Source organism: Anoplolepis gracilipes, chromosome 17, assembly GCF_047496725.1.
Source record: "Anoplolepis gracilipes chromosome 17, ASM4749672v1, whole genome shotgun sequence".
Taxonomy (NCBI): domain Eukaryota; kingdom Metazoa; phylum Arthropoda; class Insecta; order Hymenoptera; family Formicidae; genus Anoplolepis; species Anoplolepis gracilipes.
In genome coordinates, this window is record NC_132986.1 from 518,683 (window position 1) to 546,061 (window position 27,379).

A 27,379-nucleotide genomic window follows, 5' to 3' on the forward strand; every position below is an offset into this window, starting at 1 on the left:
CGTGCGTGTTCACATAATTTATTCTCATTTTAATATATTAGATATTGTTCGTAGAATGTATAATATATATATATATATATATATATATATATATATATATATATATATATACATATATATATACATATATATATATATATATATATATATATGACTTGCGCGTTATCATCGTATTATCGTAACGATAGATGTGCGCCGTACTTCACGATATAATTTACACAAAAAATAACTGTACAATAGCTCTTGCATTCTCTTTTCGAGCATACACTCGCGCTATACAGTTATGCGCACACGAGGAAACTTTATCACACTTGTTACATTTTCATCACTTTATCCCACGTTTCGTCGTTAATTGTGGGTGCGACGCAGAACCAAGTACCGCTTGGAGTCGGATATATTAAAGTAAAAAAAAAAAAAAAAAAAAAAAAAACAAAAAGATCACTTTAAAGATTGCAGGATTAAAGGAACATGTAGAGGAAGTCACGCGCTATGATTATATAATAAGTAAACGATCACACACACACATGCGATCACTAAATGCCTAAACTGTCTTTCGTCTTTTCGTAGTCGTGGTACGCCAGGTAAATTTATGACGTGAATGCGAGATTAGTCCTTTCTAATCGTATTCTGTTTTCCACATATGATATGATAACAGATATGAGGACTATTCCACTTTAGCAAACACCTAATGATATGCATGTTTCTCTCATTATCAAGTCGTAGACACGTATCTACGATAAGTGTTTACCATCATTAAATATTATAGAAAGCAAAACACGTGAAAAAATACTAAACTTTACAGCTATAATAAAAGATTCTGTTTGTTGGTGTACGTATAATTTTTACATCATTTAACACGATATGACAGTTCCACGCAAAGACGAAAAACAGTAGTTCGGATCGAGATCGATTCGAGGGAACTATCTTTGAAACATGAAGCAAAGACAAAGCAACTGAGAAGCCTGGCAGGTACCATATCCGCCGCAGTTACCTGCTAATCGATTAATTAGCACGCGTCACAGACTGCTTGGAATTGCTATTTTATCGTCTGACCGTAGCCAAAATCGATCTCGATATATAAATTTACACTTTGGTATACAAATATATAATCTAATTAGCGCGTATAGGCGCCGTTCCGTTGTGTCCTTCGACGAATCGATTTACGTCGAAAACTATTGTACAGCATATATTTTAGAGACTCAACTCTCCCTCCCTGTCTTCATCCTCTCTCTACATCGAAAGTCTGTCGTAGTAAATATATGTACAATACAATCAGGTACAATAGTAGCATGTATGGAGATTGATCGGTTTAGTTTCTAAAAAGACGAATAGAGAGAAATAAATGGACGAAGGAGCGGAAACGAGGGCGAAAACGAAAAGAGGAGGAAGAATTGAGAGATAAGGTAAGACAAAGAGAGGGAGGGGGGGGAGAGAGGGGGAGAGAGAGAGAGAGAGAGAGAGAGAGAGAGATAAAACAAAGATCTTTCTCATCATATTTCGCAAGATCGTTCAACGCATTTATAACTTTTCAACTTATATGGTAAATGTACAAAACAATTTTGATTAAGAGTTCAACGCGAAAAAGTTGAATGTTTGGTCTGTTTGATCAGCAGATCTGTGGAATCCGTAAAAATTTAATTGACGGAAATGAAGTAGTGTAGAGTCCGTTATACATATTACATATTACATATAAAATGTATGTATATCACCTGTTTCGCGCAGGACTATAATCCTGCATATAATTGAGACGAGGAAACCAGTTGTCACTGGAAACGATTTGTAAAAGATAACCTATACCCCGTAGTATTTTTTTTTTTCTCTTTTTGACGTAACTGATAAACGATCGTTACGGCTCCGTTTTGTGCGTTCTAACACTCAGTGACGTCAATGTAATGACTATTGGTCCGCTTGCTCGCTGGTCTCCTCGTTGTCAGACACCGACGTTGACGGCGTCCTATCGTGATTCGTACAATTCTCCGCTTGACACTTGGTCTCGGCAATTTCCAGCCAATGTTGCTTATTCATTCTGACTCCATCAACGAGCGGCAAAAGTTTATCCGACAGTTGGGCAAATGCCTATTAAAGTAAACGTAAAGAGTAATAAAAAATACGGTACGATAAACAAAATGTCTTATATTAAGAGATAATCAAGTTTGTCAGACTATGCGTACTTCGTAAATAGGAAGGCAGATTGAATCGATAAAGCCGACTTGCATCATTGGCAATTGATCTTCTTTTTCTCGATTCATAATATCCTATAAAATATGAAAAACAATATATCGTTTACATCAAATGAGCATTTTCCAAATCTATTACGTGTACACATTAATGCTACTTACAATAGGCGTAATGTTGAGTGTCCGTCTTTCTATATCGCCCTGTTCGAAAAACTCACTGCTAACAAGCTCGGCTACTCTTTTCTCGACATCCCATGGTTTCGTAATCGCGGCCAGATCGCAAACTGTCATCAGCATTCCGCGCAAAAGATCTCGGTTATCACTGTAGGCCCAATTGTAATTACTACGTACTAAAGCGAAGAAAGCGCCACGCTTTCTAAAGTAAACGGCCAAATCGGTTGAAAGTATCGCATCTTCGAGAACCTTCACTACTCGCGAATATTCTTCCGGTGAAAGATTCGATAGAATTTGATTGCCCTGGCTGCTTAAGATCATCAGGCATTGATCAAAGTGATGATGTTCCATTGTAGAGGTCGAGTATAGCTGCGCCAATGGCGAAGAGGCTCTGAAAATGAAAAAATAATGCTTCAATATAAAGTATTTTTCGTAACAAAATGAAAAGCACATAAATTGATTTGAAAGTAAATTATAGTACTCACTTTATTTGAAAAGAATTATTTGTCCCGCGATGATCAAGATCGTGACACAAACAGGCGATGATGAGTGCGAGACACTCGATTTCACCAAAGATCTTCCACCATTGCGTAGCCTAAAAAGACGAAAGAATTATATTTCCGATTCGTGAATAAGGATTGATATTATTGCACTCATTTGAAGAAAAGACTTACTGTCAGAATAGCGAACATCATCTGAGCCACATTAAAAGCGTGTCGCCAATTATGATACGTAACGTTTCGATAGTTTTTCTTCACACTCAACAACCAACGGCAGAGTACGTCGTAATCGATGTGAAACCGCTCGACAAAGTCCAAATCAAGAAACATTCTAAGACACGCGGTGAGAGTCTCGTCGTCCTCCATGTGTATATCATCAAATTTGAAATCGTGCAATTGAAAATGCACCGATGACGGGACTCTTAAATTCTGTCGGGGCAAAGAATGAATAATAAGCGTTTAAAAAATTACAAGCTATCATAAAGTAAACTAGACTAGAAGCATACCCTTAATCTCTGTGCATCTTCCAAGGACGCCGATGCATGGTAACTCAATACTTCCAAAGTGACGCTCTGTTTCGCCATCGCTATCACAGCTTTCTCATACCTGAATAACAATTAAATTGGATACATTAAATTGAATATTCAAAGAGTAGATCCAAGAGATATACGGATATGTGCTTACATGTGCGTATTATGAATCCCCATCCCGCAGAATATCGCAAACGCCTCGACGAAATTCTCATCGTTCTTTGTAAAAGGCAAATCGTCGAATTTATTGATCAACTGAATGACACCGATTATCTGACCGGAAGAATTCTTGATGGCCATGCAAAGAATTGTGCGATGTCTAAAACCGGTACCGTCATCCACTAACGGATCGAATCTCGGGTCTTCATAAGCATTTGGTATGTTGACAGTCTGTAAATCGCTTTTTTCTATCATCTCGAACACTAACGTTTTCGCAATCATATCAAGATGAGGAACTGAATAATACTCACTTCACCAGTTGTCGCTACGTAACCCGTGATGCCAACGTTAATAGGAAATCTACTCTCAAACGGACTGCAAAAAAAAAGAAAGATTTCTAGAATTTATAAAAAAAAAAAAAAATATATATATATAGCCGGAATGTTACAAGTATGCCTTGATTTACCTAGTACGGGAGTCAGAATCCTCGCCAGTGAGATCGTTTGCTTCGAAGTCGAAGACGCGCGAGAAACTGCCTTTTGAAGCTTTGTGCACGAGCAACACCTGAAAACAATCATGACGTTCTCTTTTGCTCGCGTAAACGCATCTCATTCTCGCTGTAAACGTTTATGTTAATTACCTGAACACGTTGGCATTGAATCAACGATTGCGTATGCGTAAGAATTCTAAAAACCATGTGCTCTATCGTGCTTTGTTCCTCGAAAATCATTCGAGCCAGGTCCAATAGAACCTAACAATTTTTCATATGTGTTAGATAAGAAATATAATTATATCTTCCGTCTAATTTTGATCAACAAAAAATCGACACTTACCTGATTTCTTTTCACTTCCAATTGACTTTTCTCGTAAAGCTGCGCGTTTCTTAAGCCGATACCACAGAATTGTAAGTAACCGGCGAAAATTTTTTCGTCCTGCGCAGTGAATTGTCCTTCACCGCCGAGCTTGTTGATTACCTGTGCTACGCCAATTACGTCACTATTGCAATCTTTAATAGGCATGCACAATAAGGCACGCGTACGGTATCCCGTTAATGCGTCAATTTCGCGATTAAACCTCGAGTCCTGAAACATATTTCAATTATTTTTAATATATACACGTTGTATTAATTATATGCATGTTACGTCATATATATATATATATATATATATATATATATATATTTCATCGGAATACTCTTATGTTCGATTTTCTCTTCAGGAGCACAAAACTAACAATAAATCGTACAACGAATTATTCTCGCAAATTAATGATAATCAATACAAATGATAATCAATAGATAAGATAAACGTATCAAATAAAGTACATATTCGTGCATATTTTATTTATATCGGAAACGATCACATTCCGGATACGAAAATTAAATGATGATTCACCGAGAATCCCTAATGCTTATAATATAATAATCGACCAGGTGCGAAACGTAACGCGCGCTCTCATTAGATAAAAAAGATAGATAAACGGTAATTCCAAGTCCTTGCCTTATAAGCATCTGGTATATTGACAGGTTCTCCGCTTTCAGCGACGTAGCCGACGATACCGGTGCCCCAGGGAATTTTAATTTCATCTTTCTTTTCCATCTCCAGCAATGTCGATCTCGAACAAACGTCGAAGAGCTTCGACACTAGACACCGGCTCCTCGGACAGGAGGATTGATCGTTCCGTCGCAGATCTCCGTTGCCGGAGTCGTTCGGAGCGACCTCGTGATTCTCGACGTGAGAAGACGGCACGCTGACGGTGGTACCGCTTCTCTCGCCCTGGACGAGAAACAACGAGCCGCGATCCGCGTGGAGAAGCGTGCTCACATTCTGCAGGATTTTATGGCACAACGATCTAACATCCAACTCGTTACAGATGTCCTTGACCTGACGGAATTAAACCTCTTAAGGATAAAAGCTCGACGACGTACTCTCGCGCAGCTACCTACCAACTCGAAAATGAGATCTTTCTCGTCGAGGTGCCTGAGCTCGTGCCTAGATCGTCTTTGAGGCCGATTCGAATTTGCGGATCCGACCTGGGCACCACCTGGTTGACCCATGTCACCTGGCGATACGCTCAAAAAGGTTGGTGTTCCGTCGATCGTGTTAACGATCGGTTTGAGAAGGCCCCCTCGTTCAAATTCGTGCGCCGAAATTTTCCGCACGGGTGTCGTGGCTCCCGAACCCCCGGCACCACCTCCACGTCCGGAGGACGAGTTGCCGGCGTGAGTCGGGCTGGAGAGTTCCATGCAGCTGCTGGACGACGAAGTCGGCGTCGCGTGTGACACCAGCCACATGTCCACAGTCTGTCGTGTCACCTTCCTGATGATCGAGAAGCCGAAAACAATCAAATATCAGTTTGTGGGATATTTGCCTAGGAATTTACCCAGACAGTGCACAATATTTATGATAAATATTTATGAAAATATATTTTTTTGAAATATTATATAAATATTTTATACATATTTTATAAAAATCTTTATTCGACATATTTTTAAAATATAAAAAATTTCATTAAATATTTCATGATAAAATATAAATATTTATATAGTATTTATTTTGTAAATATTTGCTAGAATTTGTGACAAATATTTATAATCTATTCAATCTAAAATCTTAAGAATATTTATAAAATATTGTAATAATTATTATAAATATATTTTGTGCTGTCTGAGAAGGTTCACAAGAAAAGCATGCAACATTAAAAAAAGAAAAAGAAAAAGAAAAAAAAGATGACAATTTTAATATTAAACGCATTCAGCAAATATGTCAAAACGACATCATTTGACGTTTAAATAACACGTGCTCTTTCTCTATCTGAGGCGAATCTCTTTCGTCGAAATCTTAAATTGAGGGAAAGTAATACCGTAAGAAGTAATCGTTGACGAAGTCGGGATGCTCGTCGAGCCAAGCCTCCATACGAGCGTACTCCGGATCGTATACCGTCGACGTCGAGGAATAATAAGCACCGCCGCCACCGCTGCCGCCACTTCCATCCTGCACCTGTTGCAACATACTCTGGCTGGCCATGCCACTCTGTGCTCCTTGCATCCCCTGTACGCAGGGAGCCGCCGTTTCCGCCGTCATCCTCGGCTCCTCGATGCTCCGCAAATGCAGGCCTGCATTTATATATTAATCGTCATATTAATTAAAAAGTCATTATAATTAAAAATCATTTATTCATCATTTTTTCAAGCGTAAAGGAATCGCGAAAAGAAACGTGCGTTTTCTTCTTGTTAAATATATTTCGAGAGATTTATTCGCGCATGACATCTCTGGATGCAGCGATTCCCGTCATGTGTGCACGCATCACACGCACGATATGCCACGTACGGCTGTGAGAGCGGATATTGCACATCAAAGGAAAACCACATGGTAACGTCACCTCGCACTTCTCTGCTCCCTGTCCGACTTGGCACAAAGGTAATGTCCAAAGTGTAAGATTCAAATTTTATTCCTATGCATATATCAAAGAGTCAGTCTCATACCATAATTTTATTATTTCTCATTCGATGCCAAATTTTCCATCCATTAGCTGGGATATTCCCATCGATCATCGATTGGTAATTTGATATACACGATGCCTTTTATCGAGATTGTGCTCCAAATATATCTAATGATTATCGTCGACAGGAATTTTGTTCGAAATTTATAATCGGCGGTTTCTTTTAATGAATATGATTCTTTAAATAGATTCCTCTCGCGTGATATTAAAAATTTAGATGATGTAAACAAAAAGTGAATGTTTCATTTTTATATTTTATATTTTGACAGATCATATTATTCCGATATAAAATATAAAATATTTTGTGTAAAAAAAAAAAAAAAAAATTCATTATCTCGATATTTTTTTTTTAAATCCGTGCGAGAGAATCGAGAGCCCGTTGGAGGGACGAAGAGTGGATCTGGCGACCAAATGTAAACAAAATCTGTGGAAAAACACGACACGGATTATACCGGGTAAATTTCCTACGAGACGAGAGCGCGCGTTCTCTTTACGGGTGAGTGAATTGCATTGGTCCTGCTCATTCGAACTGTCGATTATCAACTACAACCTAACCAGCTGATGTCGTATACGTGTACGGATGTCGCCACGATAACCGGCTATATCGGAGTAATCGCGCGAAATATTAGCTTTCTCGGCGACGCAGTATAATGTATAATGCAGGGCATTCGGACGAATTATCCTCCTGGAAAAGACAATGGATTCTACACACGATGTAGCAAATCCAAATCTTATTCTACATTATCGAATTATTCGATATATTCAAAGCAGAATTGTTTTTCATCCGCGTTAAAAGATATGTATACAGGGTGAGGAAAAAGTATTGAAACCCTGAAAAATTTCGAAAAAAATACAAGTTTTACAGAAAAATGTTTCGAACAAAAGTTGTATGGTTTCGAGTATGGAGAGGAACATAAGAGGGTGTCATTGATTCTAGCTTGAATATTCGCTCGAAGGTTACGTGAAGGTCATCTTCAATTTCTTAAATGGAACACTCTATTTTTAATTGCATATTTTTCTAACTTGCCTCGAGAACTTTACAAAACACTATGATAAAACTTCTTTTAGTTAAAAATTTTCCAAGATATTTTAAAGTTTGCTGCTTTAATACTTTTTAATATAAAATATGAAGCAAATGAAAAAATGAATAGATCTTGTCTTAGATTCTTTTTCTGTAAAACTTATGTTTTTTGAGTTTTTTCAGGCTTTCCATACTTTTTCTTCACTCTGTATATACCATTTGGTTTTTATTCCACAGTTTCCTTATTGTTTATATATACATCAGGAAAAACGTAGAAATTTTTTTATTGCAAGACTATAACAAGATAAATACGTTACGCAATGTTGTTGTGATTTAAATGTCTTTCTGCGACATTTCTTTAATTTGCAGAATTATAATGTAGTAGAAAAACTTTATATGAGTTAATTAGTTTAAACTATTTTATTTTTTATTGGCACATTTTTTTACAGACTGTTTTGTGTTAGAAAAATTTAACTGCGGATAAATTAGAGATATAAACTATGTTCGATTGACGAGATTTTACACATGAAAACAGTATAATACACGTGGGTGGGCCAATGTTCTTCTATGTTTTCGTTCCTTGTCTGGTTGTCTCCTTCTATCCTATTTGTCTCTTTCTCTCTGATATTACTGGCAATTTCAAACTATTCGATTCTTAAACGCGTACTGAATATCGATAGTCTGTTTAAGTAAGTTACGGATTGTGTGGACGAGCTAGTGCGTGCGCGACGTGAATCTTAAAACTCGTTATACGAGGTATCCCTCCCAAAGCGCACGTCATTTAATCTGCGAATTCTTTCCCCAAATTTGGGTAAATTTTTCTATAAAAAAAATATAAAAAAAAGAGGTCTTTAGTTATCACAATTTTCTCAGTATCGTTCATACATTTTTGTAATTAAATCTCAATTAAAAATTCTGTCAAGGTTTACTGGAATCTAATTGAAAAATAATATAATTATAATATAAATTTAATTATGATATAATTACATTTTTTAAATTAATTTTTATTTAAATAATATACTTAAAATATAAATATAATTGCTTCATCTTTTTATTCTCCTCTGAAATTTAAATTTCAAAAGGTCCTTTTCCCACTTTTCGTTTATAATTCGAAATTTATGTGTCTCGATATTTTTATAAAGAAAACAATCGGCTCATAAATTTGTCCAAAGAATCCGCGATTCAAAGGAAATGCGTTGAAGGACATCTTGTATGTGAATGCCCATGAAAAAACCAAAAAAGCCAAAGTGTAAAGCAATCACAGCCAATAAAAAAAAAATAAAAAAAACAAAAGATATAACAAAGTTTTGCCCAGCTTCCGTATCTCCATACGCGTCCGCCATGAATGTTCTTTTTGTTACGACGCCTTTTTGTTGGACGATTACGATTATAATGAATACACTTTAGGTTTAACGAGTCCTCGTGAACGTCATTGCTTTCGCCATTCGTCGATGACACACTTACATACACACACACACACGACAGGGGACACGATAACTCCTGGATATACTATAGTGGAAGATAGTGAAGCCAAACAACTGAAATTAAAGCTTACAAGTCAGCTAATAATCATGCGTTTTAAAGTTCGATGAAGTTATCTATGCGACAAAGTTGTTCCGATAAAACGTCAGTCGTCGCCTAGAGGCATTCATAAACAATTTTGCCACCTAGTACTTAAAATTCTTAAAAAAAATTAATTGTCAATTTTACAGAGAGATAGTAAAACTGTTGAATCTCGACTGCTTCGTACGAAGCATAAATATTCATTCAAATGCTTCCGTTCACTGTCATAATCCATGGTAGATTTAATAAGAATTAAATGGCAATAAATAAGCATAATTTAGAAAGTATTTTCCAATCTTGCCTGTGGCGTGTACTTCTCGAAAGAATTCTTTCATCTTTCAGACACGACGCTCTCGTGCGACAGATTGCTATTTGTACGAAAGACACAATTGTACAAAAGGCAAACATCCCGCGTGGCGTTTCGCACGCTTGTAGCAAAGCTGAGAAACCTACCGACCGACCTTCACGCGCCTTCGCCTCTCGGCCCGATGGCGCCAAGCTGACCTATCTGTTCGTCACCGATCTGACCACAGTCTTACTTTACTCGACCAGCCGCAGGCCGATCAACCATCCGATCGTCGCCGTCGCGTCGTTCCTCATTATGGGTATCGTTATAGCATTCTTGCCGGAATTATAGCATATATTACGAATGTAACACGTGTCGCGGCTAATCTAATAAGGAAATTTTTATGACGAGACCTTGGATCGATTAGTTTGGAAATTAAATCAGCTGTAGGTTCCTTCGACGAATATCTCTAATCGTTAGGAATCAATCATTTTGGTAGCTACCAAGTTGGAAATTGTAAATGTTATACCTATGCGATAGGAAACTTTGCGGTAACTAATTATTTATGTACATAATATTTGTCAGAAAAGCGGAAAGTTTAGCGAGACTGTAAAACAAATTAAATTACTTTTTAAGAATCATAAATCTTGTATATTCGAGATTTGCAAGACGGGAGGATTAAAAAATGTCGGGAGATTTTGCTGTTTTGCGGAGTTTCGTAACAGTTTCGATCCATGTAATTCGACGCTTTGTTTAGGAAACGAAATGGAAATTTGACATGTGGATTCTTTAGAGCGAGCGGATGACGCAAACGTAGCGGACGGAGGCAGTTTCCTAGGAACCGGAAGCGCGACTGACACCGCGCGTTCCACGTTAACTGACAATGAGATTGCGACAAGGTCGAAGGAGCCGAAAGGTGGAAGGACGATGAGGCGAAAAAAGGATTTATCGTCTTTCGGCGTCGATTCCCCCGCGTTCGCCTTCAAATGTATACGTATAACCAAGAGGCCGTTGAAACCTGCTCTCGGACCGGTCGCCGGTTTCTTCGTTTTCTGACAGCGCGCATCACACAGACTCTCTTCTCCCTACTCTCTCCACCCGCCAAGTCTGCGTACTTGGTCGTCACTGCCGTCAAGTTCAATGCTACCGTTTTCTTTCAAACCCGTGTGGCGTGAGTGAAAACAAAAGAGAAGATTCGCGCGATCTCATCTCGTAGGTTTTTGTTTTACTCATATAACATTAATCATTAATAGCCGCGAAATTAGTAGTCGTGTAGGTATCACCACGTAGGCGGTTCATCTAATCGTGTCGTCTACCCACGTCTCTCATTTTCTGAAAACGTATCGCGCAAATAACTAGAACATTTCCAGTTCGCGATTTGAAAGAGAGATCAAAATTTCATCTTTCGAAGCCGATGCTGTAAACTTTTATTTAAATCCGCTATTAATATTCCAGACGATTCGCGATACTTGGATGACGATATACACATTTGAGATTTCTTTTAAAGTTCAATCCCATCGTGATTACCATCATCTCTGCAAAGTTAGCAAATGTCATTTACAGAATTTCGATTCTTTCACGAATCTCGAGTTTGCTCACGAAAGAGAGATTTGAAAAATCGTCATATTAAAATCGGAAAAATACAGAATACGCTAATGTCCTTTCTCGTGCCAAATAGTTATCAAATAACAAACTGTCGTATTTAAATCTATCAAAAATAACGTGCGGGCATCACACCTGGCCCAATATATATTTTTTTGTATCCAAAATTGGAGCAGCACAAGGCAGCCTGAGGAAACTGAAATCGACTCTGGAAGAGATTTCATTCTTCGCGGCCAGCTTTGATTTCAAGGAGAAGAGGAAGCCCGTCATCGAGCTCCACTTTCGGCATGCGGCGAGGTAAACGTCTAAGCGACGCAACACGGCGGCGACACACGCAGCTATATTAAACTCGACCAACACGTGTGAGTTTGTGCGCGCGTGCGTATCGTCACGTCGACGTTGCGAGAGATTCGTGGCCCACACAAAGCGGATCAACAAGCGTACATGTATATCTGTATATTTCAGTTTGGAGCGTTACACTTTTCCCCGGTCTCTTCCCCCCGCCACCGTACGATATTTCACTCTATCTCGTTATATGAAAAATTCACCCGTTACGCAATGTCATTTTGTACGTCATAAAAGAGAAGAAGAAAAAAAAAAAAAATATATATATATATATATATATATATCAATATCAAGTCGATTATTTCCCGATAAAAGTGATTGATTTAAATCGCACGCGAAGCGAAGAAAACATCGAAGGCAAAGAGCAACGCTCTCGTGACACTTTGAGGAAATTGCACGAAAATCGCACGTCATTGAGGAACCGACGACGCTTCTTGTAATCCACCAAGTTACGCAACGAAATAGCGGCAGTTACCTTGGCCAATGCAAATAAGCGTCGTTCTCGTGCGACTGCTTCTGCAATCGACAGACATATATACTTACAACAGCACGCGTTCTCCCATCACGATCGGTTAGTTTTGCATGAATTTGGAAAACAAAAATCATGAGAATCATCTCGATCGCGCGATCTCCTTCCGCGCACTTGTTCATAATATTATAAAACGTATTATCTGCTGTCACGCGTACGAAACTTTTCTCATATCGAGATCAGGCCACAAGCGAATGTGTCTTTTAGAAATGAAACAAAATTTTTCAACAATAATATACAGCCCGATTCCCACGACTTGTAAAATTTCTATCTCTCTCTTTTTGATGTAAATCTCTTATTTGTTTCTTTTCTATCGTCGTTCTATGTATGAAAACATAGAACGACGATAAGATTTGGTCAATCGATGACACGGATTGACCATTGTTGTCATTCTTTCGGATAACGGGACTTGCTGACGCAATCGTCAAATGCGTAAATAAACAGACTCATCGATAAATCGCGATATCGGATCGGATCGGAGTGCAAAAGTGTGCGTATCTCGTTGCGATGGAAATTCCACTTTAAATTCAAAGGTTACGCCGCTCTCTTGCCGGAAGATAAGGCGCTTATCATTAACTGTAAATCTTATCGTGACATTAGCATCGCGCGCGATCAAAAATCGGCAACGATGCAATGGGCTGTGCCCTTTAAGGAAACGTGTCAATTATTTAATTATAGACACGTTGAATTTGTCATTCATCTTACTCTTTCCTCCGGTCGTCAATCTTTTATATTTTAAATACAATTTTTTCTGACGTATCACTTTTCTCCGCATACTAGTGTATAATATTACATAGCCTAGTAGTTGAAAAGATAACGTGGAAGGCGATAACGAGAAACGAAAACAGCTCAACTTTTATACACATATGTACGCATTACATATCGATATATGTATATATGTAAGAAATATCTCTTTCTCCGTAACTGAAATTCATTCTTCTTTCCTCGGAAAATACGGATTTCAATCGCCTCGAGCGCGTGTCTACATTAACGATGCAACGCGAAGGCTAACGAGTCCTGTATTTAAAAAGCGATATCTCTCTCCTCTTCGAATGAATAACGCTACACACAACGTCACAAGTTATCATACGCACGAAGGTTACAATCAAATGTTCACCAATGTCTTACAATTTAATCTGCGACCTGCACCGCCCTACGCTATTACGCTATTACGATCTAGGGGGCCTTTGAATGGGGGCCCATGCTACGCACGATGGAATCACGTTGGCGCGTAATGCACGCACGTCTCGTCGTATCGTTACGCATACAGATGGACAAGAAACATGCACGCATCCAGCCATCGGACCTGCCGTTTACGCTATAACTCAATCCAAAGAGACAGAGAGATTCGTTATTTATTATTAACGCAAACGATTCGAGATGCCCTTACAATGATTAAATATCTTAAGCATCCAACCATTAGATCTACCGTTCACGCTTACACCGAATGCTGGTGACTATCAAGCTAATTTTGCACACGCAGGGAGATTAGTCACGACTATAGGTAACCCGAGAGAGGTAGAGAAATTCGTTAACGATAACGAAAGGAATTTATTATTATTAACGCAGAAGATCCGAGGGTTCGAGATGCCCTTGCAATGATTAAATATCTTAAGCATCCAGCCATTAGATCTGCCGTTCACGCTTACACCGAACGCTGGTGACTATCAAGCTAATTTTGCACACGCAGGGAGATTAGTCACGACTATAGATGAACCGAGAGAGACAGAGATTCGTTAGCGATGACGAAAGAAAATTATTATTATTAGCACAGAAGGCGCGAGACCTTCGGGATACACTTACATTGATCGAATATCTTAAGCATCGCTTTCTTCAGCTGCATAATCGTGCTGGCGAGCGCGGCGTCGAGCAATAACAATAACAATGACACGAAGCACGATCTCTCCCGTACAGTCCGTTGGAGCGATCCTGTCCATCGTCGATAAGACGAAACCTTCAAAGAGCCACTGACCGTCGACCGACAACAGGACGCTGCATCTCGCCGCACGACGCGGTCGCGGTCGCTCAGCGGCGAGTCGACATCCTCTCTTTCTTCTCCTTTCGCTTCCTCTAGGTCAGCGCGCGCGCGCGCACGTGCCAGTATGTGTCAGCGCGTGTACGTGCGCGCGTGCGTGCGTGCGTGCGTGCGTGCGTGCGTGCGTGCATGCATGCACGATGCACTCTCATATATACGTATACCGTACGCGAGCACCACCACTATCACTAGCATGTAGCGAGGAAGTCGTCGTCACTTCCGGCGAGCTGGAATCCGCACGATGAATGAACTCGTTCGCATAATCGCTCTCTCTCTCTCTCTCTCTCTCTCTCTCTCTCTCTCTCTCTCTGCGAGTGCGAATCGTGCGTCCGATAACACCGACACGTGGCCGACACACTGGAGCTTTAAAGTATGATCGAGAAACGATCACCCGGATACGGCGACGCTCTCGAATCGCGAATTTGCATGGTTCGCTCGGAGAAGAAGATTGCAACTCGCCCTGGTCACATCTTATCGCGCCTTGATACACGAGTTGCCCGACTCGCTCGCCACGGAAACCAACAACGGAAAAGGCAACTGAATCTGTTACAATCCGTCCACCTTTGGAGACGATTTTCTAATCGTGCCTCGAGAATAGAGATCAAAGGCTTGGAGTAATCGCGAAAAATGCATATCACAAATCACGTAAAATTCCACGAATGCGCGGAAGGCGCGTTTATTCTTCAAAGAAAAATTCCGTATGACATTCCCCGCCAGCTGCACGCTATTTCCTCGCTTTTTCAAACATCAAATTGATGTTTTCCAATTCGGGCGAAAAATCGTGTTCCATCGTTTTTATTTACACACTGATTGCTTCTGTTTTTTTTTTTTTTTTTTTTTTTTTTTTTTCTTTCTTTCTTTCTCCCCAAAAAAGTCACATTATTAAGCGAGTTTTTGCCGAAAACTGAATCGCACACAGGGAAATTCGCGAGTTACGAGACACTCGCGCGACGCATCGAGAACGCACGTGGTGAGCTGCACGCAAGTTTAGTCGTGACTGTTACGAGCCCGATCGAGTGGAGTCGAGTTGAGTTCAGCCGAGTCGTGGTGTGCGGCGCGATGTGACGCTTTGAACCCTGAGAGGGGGAACAGAGAGAGAGAGAGAGAGAGAGAGAGAGAGAGAGAGAGAGAGAGAGGGGGGGGGGAGAGAGAGAGAAAGAGAGAGAGAGAAAGAAGGAGGCAAAGTTTCTAATTCCAATTAACACCGTACAGTATTTTCAGGGCAAATCAAATTATCGACCGTAATCAGAGGGCGAAATGTTTCACGGACTTATCGGAGAAACATGAACCGCATCGGTGTATAACATGTGACACGGGACCAAAATCATCACATGGAGCTGAGTTTATTCGTGGAAAAAAAGTTTTGTCGATCTCTAGCGAGCTGACAGGAGATAAATACAATTTTTATCTCGCTCTGTATTGTACATAATACTCGCTTGCATCGTCACATTCGTGCGATAAGTACGCGCGTGTTACGAATGCATGTACCCGTCCACGCGTCACCAGATACAAGGAGGGAAAGGAAGGTGGAAAACGAAAGAGAGAGAGAAAGAGAGAGAGAAAGAAAGAGAAAGAGAGAGAGAGAGAGAGAGAGAGAGAGAGAAGTAGAACTAAAGAAGCGTTCATACCAGCCTCGTTTTATTGCGAGTAGTTATCTGTGCCTTCGTTCTATTCGAAAGGCTAGAGACTTATCTAAGAGTACGACATTTTCGGATAACGCATTTCTTATAACTGCATTTCATTTTTCTCCTTTCAAGATTTTTCATCGCTCATTGCAGCCATATTACAACGATCAGAAGCGAAAAATTGTATAAATCTTTTTCTTACCAGACGCCAGAGGCGTTGAAATAAATCAGGTTTCCCACCCCCCCCCCCTCCCCCACGACACTCGCGCGCGCGCGTGAATGATCAAGGGGGACTTGTAAACAAAAAAAAAAAACTTGTAAATTACTCGCTGCTCGCGGGAGTTCAAGGTGGAGAAAAAAAAAAAAAAAAAAAAGAGTCAGCCTTTAAACCGAGAGACAGAGAGGAGCTAGAAAAGACGCACGCTTCTTCTCTCTGGCGTTACTCTATAAACTTGCATGCGATAAGCACGCGTGAGCACGCGTGAACGCGTCGTGCCGATGCACGTATATATGTACATACACGACGCGCCATGTCGGATTATGCAACTGATGAGGTAGCGTTCGTGGTATCGCATGGTATATATCGAGATAAGAGACTCGGCATGAGTTTGGCGCGTCAGCAGACTTGAGACAAGAGCTCTTCGAGGAGAAAAGAAATTCACGCGCCAAAAGACACTCCCGTTTCGCGAATTACGAATGTTAAAAAAAAAAAAAAAAAAAAAAAAGAAAAAGAAAACGTTTAGCTGTAATCATTATTAAATCGATGAGGAATTATTTATATTATAGTCGAACAGCACCAGCTGCACAGCTCGAGAACAGACGGATTTCTCTTCGCGGATGATACGTTTCGCGAGAGCAACGGTCGCGACTCTCTCTTCCTCCAACTTGACGTTTCAAGCCAAGAAATATGTAATCCGTTTCTGTTCTTTTTCCGCTTATGCATCATCCGTTTCTTTGATGATTCAGTCATTGATTTACCGCAGATTCGATCCATTGAGAAAAAAAAAAAAATTCGAGACTAATTAATATCCCTGTGATTATTATCTTAAATCATAATTAATTATTAACGCAAATATTTTTATGCAGTTATCGCGCTCACATTTCAATTGGTTTTCCCCTTTTTTACCGAAAAAATTATATTCTCATCTTATGAATATATTTCACTTATCTTTATATCTTTCTCTATAAAATAAACATCAAAAGGATCCTCTTATCGTTAGTTTTTGAAAGAAAAATCTTTTGAAGAGTAAAATAGTTTCAAATATTCTTAACATGTAAAAATATATATGGAATATTTATTTACCATATATTATTAAATATCTGGGATATTAATGCCAATAATACTAAAAAACAATTCTACAAACGGACATTTATTATTTATTAAAACTTTAACAAGTAAATCAAATGTATAGTTTTTAATTTATAAATAAAGTATTTAAAAAAATATCACATAAAAAAGAAAATATCCTTATTTATTTATTAAGAATATATATATATTGTATTAAAAAGGCTTATAAAGTATAAATTTCGGGAATACAATTTTCTCGGTATACGCGTATATATATATATATATATATATATGATTTGCCTCCCTTTTCTCTTTCATTTTTCCTTATACGCTTATTGGAATAATTTATTTGTTGAAATTTCGACATGTAATCTCTTTGTACGAAAGAAAAGTCTTCATTTTTTTGGAATAACGTGTTAACGTCTGATCTTTTTGTATGATATATTATAAAAGCCTTGGTAACCTTGGCCGGATCCAAGCTCACGCTTTTCTTGATATTAACACGCTCGCTCAATTCCTATGATAATCTGTTATGCTGTCCGTGCCTGTCACGAAAAGAAGAAACAATCTCTTTATACGAGATTCTTTCATCTTTTTCCATCTTTTTTTCTCATCTGCTTGCGTGTTCCGCCTGAGACACGTCAGGCTTCTACATTCGCGAGAGCGGAAAGCCGTAACCTTCGTAAATTAGCGGCATCCTAATTGACGTATCCGTTGGCGTAGACTTTCCGCACTACGTAAAGACGTAGGCAACTGCCAACCATGAGAATAATAAAGTAGAATGGATCGAGTTGCCCCGACGGACGTCAAAGAAGCTTTTAATCAAAAGTGGAACTTGAGTTTTTAATCAAAAGTGGATACACCGAGCAGATTAATCAAACTAAGGTACTACAGAGATTATTTAAAACGTTAACAGAGTAGACAGAGATTTGTCAGAGGCATAAATGAGGAACTTTGGTATAAAATATTGTAATTAGACGTTATTTGTTAGAGAGAAAAAGGAAGAGCGAGAGAAAGCTAGGGTGAAGAGAGACAGATTCAGGATTAGACGTATATCGGGTCAATGAGTCTGGGTCAAACGAGCATGCGACTTGTATTGAATTAGCTTGTCGCATTGAAATTGACCTCCAGGCTAATTCCATGATATACGCGCGTGTCGTGTATATATATATATATATATATATATATATATATATATATATAGTGTAATTCGTAAATTTTATCTCGCTAAGAAGGAAGGTGATAATTTATGATATAATTTATTTGATAACAAAATTATATATTTTATACTGTAAAATAATCTTACGATCCTGTTGCTCCACGAATTAAGAGGCGAGAATTTTCGACAAGAATTTCGTAAATCAATTCCATAAGCGAATGTGCGAAAGCACATTTGTGGGAAAAAAAAAAAAAAAAAAAAAAAAAGCCAATTTATTTCGACGTATGGAAGAAAAAAAAATTCATGTGATTTCTCGCTTCTGACATTATAATCCAATATGACTGCGGCGTAGTGGCCGCTTAACAACTGCCTTTTGTCAGAATTTCAACTTAATTTTATTCGCCGTTTTATTTTATTTGCTCGCTCGGGCAAGCATTTTCCCGCCCAGCTGTCGGATAAACGCCTGTTCGTTGACGCGTTAAGGAAGACGCGACATCGGCTGCAACTCGTCAAAGGAATAAAGAGGACTTACCCGGCTTCCTGCGGGAGCTCCAAAGCACGGGAGGATGCGCAGATGCGGCGGCGACGGCAGCGGCGGGGTTACCGCCGGAGGCAGCCAGCTTGACTGCGTTCCGCGAACCTGGAAATCAACAAACTCCTTTCACAAACTCAATTTTTATCTCCTTATATAGTGTACTCTCGCATCCGGGGTGGAGGGAGGGGGTATTTTTAAAAAAGACATGAAAAGAATGACAGTTGTTGCATATCTTTGGCAAAATCATATGGTACATTAGACACGTTTGTTTGCACAGCCTTGCTCTGGTTATCGCATACGCGAAATGTACAGCGCACTGAGAGAAAAGTGTCTGGTATTAGCAATTATAATTGCATAATAAATTACAGTCGCTATTCTCATTTTTATAGTTATTATTACTATAATGTTAATAAAAATAACCATGTGCGTATAGCTCTGTCAAACCGGATTCCTCCTTCTTTCAATTATGGTCGTTAGCATCATATTTATAGTATCTCTTACCATGTATAAATTACAATTATGATGTATGTATAAACTTATACATATATGGTTGCATAAACATATAAAGAGGCTATGATCAAAATAATATAGTATTAAGTTAATTATAATTCGCATTGTTAATAATGACTATAAAAATATTGTCACTTTCAAAAGTGGCTATAAATTATAGTTAAATTATGGTCAATGCAACCATTTATTTCTCTCAGTGCGGATGATTTTTCAGTGTAGCGATCATACATATAATTAATCGAAAATTAAAGACATCGAGGGGAAGAGGGGAGGGGAAACATTTTGTAACGCGATATAGGGTGCAATATCTCGAAAGCGCTGGAATCAAGACGGAACATTGCTGTCACGAGAGAGGGAAAGAGGGGGTTGGGGGAGGGGGGAAGCCACTATCGATGGCTCATTAAAACGAGTACAACGCAAGCAATACGATGCTTCGCTCTCGGTATTCGGTTTCACTGTCGCGAATGATAAGTGACGCAAAGACATTGAATCCGCAGGTGTGTCGCGCAGGCGGATTTCTTCATCGGGCGAATTGATCATTTTTCTTTCTTTTTTTCTTTTTTTTTTTTTTTTTTTTTTTTTTTTTGTTACGATTATTTGCCACTCGTGTGCAGACGCAGAGACTCCAATTTTACAGCGCGGGGAGAAAAAAAATTTGCCCGACGATATATATACATATATATATATATATATATATATATATATATATATTGCAGGAAAAAGAAAATTCGCTTCGGGTCTGACGGAACGACTACTAGACTGTGTGTTACAGGTTGAGAATACTAACGGCTACTGCCACCAAGTATACTACCGTGCGAGTATAACGAGCACGCGACGGAAGGAGACGTGCGTAATAACGAGCACAGGAAGGAAACAACTTGTGCATATTAACTGTGCCTTACGAGAGGTATCATCTATCTGAACGCACATTTTTTTTTTTTTTTTTTTTTTTTTTAAATAAAAAGTCGCGCTCATCAAAACTTACAAAATCTGCCTGGTTGCTCCTCGATTTCAGGACTAGGCGAGGTAGCGCAGCTGCAGGTGCACGAACAGAATAGCCTTCTCCTGCCTTCTTCACCCTTTCCCTTCGGATAACGACATCGTCGTCCATGAATAGCCATCGAATACGCGGATGAGGAAGACGTGGGCACTCGGGGCCACGTGCCCCGGCGAAGGCTCGTCGAATGAACGAAATCGCAGGGTGCTCACGGATGGCCGGTTCGCGGTTGAATTAACCTTGGGTGGGTTCGGATTGGTAGCAGGGGAAAACGATACGCGTGCTCCGACACGATTCCTCATACGACAACTATATACGCCCATATATCCGTTACTTTCTATATATCCCGCGGTCGATACCGACCTCGTCTCTTACGACGCTTGTTCGACGATCGTTAACTAATACGATCGTCAACCGATACGCGCATTAAACTTCCGGTCTGCGCCTCCGCATCTCATTGGCTTAATGGCCGGCGTCGCGCACGCCTCTCCTTCAAGACGCTATTTTTGGCGTCACTTTGGGACGTTTCGATTACGCAAACGGACGATAAGACGATTGTATCTAATATCAAACGCTCTTGGATTATCACATATAAAAAAAAAATATATATATATATATATATATATACAAGGTGTCTGTAAAATCGCCTGCAGTACTTCGAGAAGTGATTCGGGATCTAAAAAGAAGGAAAAAAAGCAACGTAAACATATAATAGATCCGGAAATAAGTCGTAATTTATTTTTCATAATCACAATAATAATCATAATTTACTCCAAAGTGTTTTGACATAAATAACTTCATGTCGGACTATTTTGACGTTACCCAAAAGATGCACCCACGTGGAGGCGTAGTCCGCTTGGCATTTCTCTTTTTTTAATTTTTAAAAAATTTTTGTTTTTTTCATTTCTTTTTCAATTTTTCGAAATTTGTAAATACAATGTTTCTTAACATAAAAGTGGCTATAACTCGGAAACGATTTATTTCCGCACCTATGTTTATTTAGCTTTTTTCCCTTCTTTTTATGGTAGGTCCCGAATCACTTCCCGAAGTACTGCGGGCGATATTCCGAACACCATGTATATATATCTCGAGGGAGGAAAAAACTTGTTAACTCGCGCACGTTTTATTTGACGTAACGACACTCCTTTTTCCGCGCAACGATATCATTTATAATTTCATTATCTTTCGAGATATTACTTTTTTGTTAGCCCGCCGTACGTTTGTTCGCTCTAGGCTTGTTGTCGTTTCTCGATGAGCAACAAGCGATAATAAGCAAGATTAATCGAAAAGCTTTCGAGGATGAGAAAAGATGTTTGCTCCACTTTTCGTTTGTTGAGCTCGCGGATCTTCGATAATGGTTAAATCTTGTAACGTATCTTATGAAATGTATGCACGCAACAATCGATCGATGCACATGCACGCAAAATCCATAAATATTAATTTAATCACATGTGCAGTATTTTAAGAACCCATTTTATCGAAGGCCAGCGCGTCTCGTGTCACATTGTAATCCTCGGGATTTGAAACACACAGGGTGCTGTATTTCTCGCGCATCATTTTTTTTAAAGAAATAATATACAAGAAATGGAAACATCCTAAAGACCATATGTATATATTTATATGTATAGTTTTTCCTTTAACGTAAAAATAGAGCGAAATAATTATCGTTACGTTTATCTTTCTCGTGAAAAACAATTATTTTTCGTTCTTTCCGAATTTTCCGCAAACGATAACGTATACGTAAGCATCTTTTGCGACATATTTACGTTATCATATCGATCGTTCCTTTAGCAAATAACAAGCACGTATCGTAAGTGACACTTGGAAACGCGCGCGTACAACGGAATACGTTACATATATCAGGCTTGTAAAATGAGCATAGCAACGTTCTCGATATGATTATTAAGGAATGATTGACTTATTGACACATAGAGGTAATTGGTGACACGACTGGTATCGAAGTGTCGTCCCAAGATAAGAGATCGCGACACGAAGATGCGAAGACAGGAGCGTATATAAATGCATAGAATAATCGCATATTGTGCCTACGCTTTATTGACCGTTTACGTAATAATGAGGTTACATAATAATAGTATGCATCGATATAGGTGTCCCTTGTACACGTTGTAGAGTTCGATGACACCCGATAAGCTAGCCCGGAAAACCTCCTTGCCACTGACTACAACTTTTTTGCTCTCTTTTTGCTTCGGTTCCTTATCATGCGATTCTCTAGAAAGAGGATTTCCTTCCTCTATATTTGTCATTATCGCTCATCATATCCGCATATTTTTGCGATGTCGCGAAACAAAAATTTCGACGCGAAGCAAAAAGCACGAAAAAAAAGAAACATATATTTATTTAGTCATTCCTGCATTCCGTGCAGTTTCGAAATTTAAAAAAAAAATAATGCTATCTAAAGCACTTTTAGCCCAAGTTCGGTGCACTCGCTGATTCACTCGATCTTATATTGTTAGCCCGGAATATTTCAATTTGTCGGATACGCTAGTTCTATTGTTGGGCGATTTAAAATAAGCTACGAAAGTATAATATGATGTACGTTTATTGTATCGTAAATATTTCTAATTCATAGGATATTTCAAAAAAACTGAAATGATTTTTAAATGATTTTGAAATTGTTTGAAATTGATTTTTTTTTTAACGAGATGTTGTGTGTGAGTAGAGGATATTAATAATTTTCAAATTATAAGCCATGGAAAAAGAAAACTTTTCACACTTTTCTTTAAATATTCACAATTTTAAAGAAATATATTCTTTCATAGATATATTAATAGAAAATTAATTTCAATAGAAATTTATTTTAATAGAAAAATATAAAGTTTTTATGTATAAAAAATGTATATGTACACAAACGGTGAAAAAAATATAAAATATTAATAGCCTTAGACTGAGTCTAAATTCTATTAATATTTAATAAGCCTAGATTATGCTATACACTTTCTTGCTTGAAAGAAGAATGGACTTCAAACCATTCGATGAATTTGTAACATACATATATATATCCAAACTTTTTCGAATATTCTATATAGATGTACGCGAGTCACGTGAAATAATTTTCTATGGCAAGAGAATAAATATATCGTATCTCTCGTATCTTGTCTAGTCCCGGTATAACATAAATCTTTTATCTCCATCATAAAAAACGGAAACGCAACGTGAACAAATATACGCGATAAAACTCACGATTCGCTTCATGCTCTGTACTTTGTCGACTAAACGTCAAAGCAACTATTATATATTTGTACATATCTAGTCATTTTTATTCAAATTACTTTACAGTAAGTTTCGTCTAAATATATTTTTAATAACGAGAGCTTAGACGAGACATTAAATTTACAGCAACGTTATTTTTTTCTATAATCTTTGTGAATGAGAGTTTTTATTTTCGTTTTTGATTTTCCTATATATATATTTTTATCAAATTATATATATTTTTATTTATTTTTTTTTTCTTTATAGATACAAACACTTGGAACTGGTTGAGTCTTATAATTTACTTCACATATGATATATTTTTGCTAGATTGTCAAAAATACTATTCAGTTCGAAAGTGTGCCATAATGTTTCAAAAAGATTGGAAACCGCTGCTACAGTATTTATCGAATGAGTCGTCGTTTGCATTTGTGTATGTGTATATGTATATATGTGTGTGTGTGTGTGTGTGTGTGTGTGTGTGTGTGTGTGTGTGCGTGTGTGTACGTGTGCAAGCATCGCTTTCTTTTTCACTGAACACGCGCTATCTTGTCGACTCGAGAGTGTCAACTTTCTGTTAGCAAGTCTTAGCACGTTCGGACATACGTATTAGAAATCTCACGGTGGCTCATCGTCCATCGAAACTTTCGTACACCAGAAGGACCAAGTCAATTTTATACACAAATTTCGCGAAGATACGAAGCGATGTTCCGTGGCCGGGCAGATAAAAATGAGTAAAAGCGATAATGTGTTTTCCGTCCAATACCCACAGATAAGGTTATCGCATTCGAATCACAAATGGTTCCCTCATTTGTAACCCGCGCAGCCTATTCCGCTTAATTAAGTGCTACTAAAAAAAAAAAAAAAAAAAAAAAAAAGATACGTTTTTTGCTCGCACCACCCACGCAATTCAATTTTTCTATCCTCGATCATTGATTATGCATACATCCATCTCGTTTTTAGCAAAGGAAACTATAATGCAGTTACAAAAATAGAAAGAAGAATAGTCTATTGGAATTACGTTCCAAATAAATGGCTTTTTATCGTCTATCGATCGTGGAATCCGAGTAAATTTGATAAAAGCCCACAAATCTATTCTAGGTAGATACGAACAATTTTTAGGAATTATTTTAAGATGGAAAATATTATAGAAACCGATCTTCTCAGCATTTTGCACATGTTTTTATTGATGTTTTAAATAATACGTCATTATTTTTAATATTTAGCTTTTTTTGTTCAATATGAGATTCTACGTGTTTAAAAATATTAATGTGACATGCTTCTCATATAATTCTCTGAAATAAAAAACTCGTTCTAGTTTTATTTCGTAGGAAATTTTTGAAATACTGAACCTAATTTCATTTAAAACTTTATTAAAAACTTCATTAAAAATACTCTGAAAAATAAGATTATTTTAAAATTAGATATTTCAATTTTGTCGAAAATTTGTTTAATTTTCTTGAAGATCAGAAAAATATTCAATATTAATTTTTCAATCAATTTTTTAAATTCATTTCGGGTTCAGTATTCCAAAAATATCCTACGGAATAAAATCAGACTGAGTTTTTGAATTGAAAAGCAAGATGTCACACTGTCATTTTTGAATACGCGAAGACTCGTATTGAACCAAACAAAAAAAAAAAAAGTTAAATATCCAAGATTAAGATATACATCGATAAAAAGACGTGTAAAACGTCAAAAAGATAAATTTGCGATATTTAAAAAAAATCACCAATCAATTTTTCATATTGCTAGAATAAGAGTAGACCCTTAAATCGCGCGTTCTCGAATAATCGCGACGATGACTTAATGCAAGACTGCAACGATATAGCCAATCGGCAGTGTGTGTAGGCCGTTTACCGGCAGGAAATATAATCAGTCGGATCCGTACAGTGTACGTTGCATGTTAACCTTGCACTTGTAACAATATTGCGCATTTCGCGGCGCCTCGACTTCGCGTCGTTTCGTTTTCGCCGAAAGCAGAAGGCTATATCTACGATACTTTATCGCAGTATCTCGTCCATCGATATGTATCAATATATTGCGTACACTATATATTAAATCAAAATCGGTCGTTGTCTGTCTTGCAACATTTTGCGCGAAACCGAATAGATAACAGACGCCGTTAATTTCGCACGTTTATCTCCTCGCGATAGTTTCGAGCTTATGCAATTTTGCAAACGACTATTATTGTCGACTGCAAAGCTAATTACTAGAGAGGATGCATGCATTATCTCCTTTTTTTTCGATAGATTATTATTTTCCATGCTCGGAAGAATATGTATCCGTCTTTGTTTCCGGAATAATAAAACGTATCGTTCTTCTTGAAACAAAAAAATCTTCGCGCGCATTCGCGCATCATTCTCGCGGTGACAATATGACATCTTGCTTTTCATGTAATTGTCTGAAATAAAAAAACTCGATCTAGTTTTATTCCGTAGGATATTTTTGGGATACTGAAGCAAGTTTGAATGTAAAAAAAATGAACATTTAATATTTTTCTGAGAAATTCCAAAAAATTGTCAACAAAATTGAAATATTTAATTTTAAAATACCTTAATATATTCAATTTTTTACATGAAGTTTTTAAATAAAATTAGATTCAGTATCCCAAAAATTGTGTAGGGAATAAAACCTAGACCGAGTTTTTTTTTTTATCTCGGACAATTTTACGAGGAGCAGCAAAGATAGCCGGACGCGAGTCAGCTTCGCATGCGAAAGAAGTTTTACCTGAATATTATACATCTCCGACTACAGGTGTATCGAGGTGGTTGACATATTTACGGAACTATAGCGCATCACATGATACGCGAGAATAAAGCGGATATATTTTTAACGCGCTTCAGCATCGAACAAAGAATACGTACTCGACGCGCGCAATTCCATGCCGATATTGAAGAGAAGATTCTACGTAAATAACACGTATTCTTTAATTGCAATTTTTAAAACGATGCGAGTGAATCAGAAATTACAGCGCGGAATATTTTAGCAAATCTTAGCATAGTTATCTTTTTTTACATAAATAAATAATAAAAATGCGATATAAATATATAAATATCTCGCATAAAGTGTCCGGCAAAGACGCGTGTCACTTTACTGCGTCGTGACACTTTGCGAGACGCGCGTTTTTTCTCTTTTTTTTTTTTTTTTTCTCTCTCCTCGCAAACTTCATTTATTTACGCACGCATCCAAGTAAAATCATATCGGATAATATCCCGCGCTCCCGTCGCGCCTCCCTTCCTCTAGTCACCATCTCCGCGGATATAATACAGAATATATTATCGTAATTTTTTTGTAAAATACAAAAGTATCACATATACACCCGCTCGTGGTCGCGATCGTGATCCGATATCGCAACGCGCAACCGCGAACTAACGGACGTACCTTTTCGAGACAAAAACGACGTTGCGGTAGCGGAGGTTGCGAGGTTGTACCCTCGGTGTCGGTGAAATTCCGCTCGACTTCCGTGAGCCGGGATTCCAACGAGAGTCTTCTCTCTCTCTTGGTGGTTGTTGTTGCCGCGCGCGGTCGACCCGGACCCGGCACACACGTCGCACGGGAACGGTAACGGTTCGAATTTTTAAGAGCCGGGACGCGGCTCGTGCGAAAAGAAAAAGGACGGAAGGAGGCAGC

At 38.2% G+C, this 27,379-nt stretch overlaps 1 protein-coding gene across 4 annotated transcripts; it reads right to left on the bottom strand.

Annotated features, from left to right (window-relative positions):
- Positions 1-27,324, bottom strand: LOC140675438 (dual 3',5'-cyclic-AMP and -GMP phosphodiesterase 11). Of its 4 annotated transcripts, none has more exons than XM_072909943.1 (17): positions 27,131-27,258; positions 20,525-21,097; positions 19,027-19,134; positions 6,403-6,655; positions 5,486-5,858; positions 5,040-5,423; positions 4,374-4,622; positions 4,181-4,291; positions 4,007-4,104; positions 3,852-3,915; positions 3,536-3,771; positions 3,358-3,457; positions 3,026-3,280; positions 2,837-2,946; positions 2,340-2,742; positions 2,172-2,255; positions 1-2,076 (listed from the first exon to the last, which is right to left on the bottom strand). In XM_072909943.1, the coding sequence occupies exons 2-17, from the start codon at positions 20,658-20,660 to the stop codon at positions 1,897-1,899; spliced, it is 3,144 nt and encodes a 1,047-aa protein (XP_072766044.1). In that variant the 5' UTR covers positions 20,661-21,097; positions 27,131-27,258; the 3' UTR covers positions 1-1,896. The 4 variants fall into 4 exon arrangements, with proteins under 4 accessions (XP_072766044.1, XP_072766045.1, XP_072766047.1 ...); XM_072909944.1 differs by having other exon boundaries at positions 20,525-20,775; positions 27,131-27,256; XM_072909946.1 differs by lacking the exon at positions 20,525-21,097 and having other exon boundaries at positions 3-2,076; positions 27,131-27,324.
- Between the last annotated feature and the right edge of the window lie 55 nt (positions 27,325-27,379).

Excerpts from the sequence above, each read along its gene's own strand:
- LOC140675438 (XM_072909943.1), bottom strand. The coding sequence starts at position 20,660 with ATGGCTATTCATGGACGACGATGTCGTTATCCGAAGGGAAAGGGTGAA. Across the intron at positions 4,292-4,373 it reads TGGAAGTGAAAAGAAATCAG|GTTCTATTGGACCTGGCTCG; the intron begins GTAAGTGTCGAT and ends AAAAATTGTTAG. Across the intron at positions 2,256-2,339 it reads CACTCAACATTACGCCTATT|GATATTATGAATCGAGAAAA; the intron begins GTAAGTAGCATT and ends CATATTTTATAG.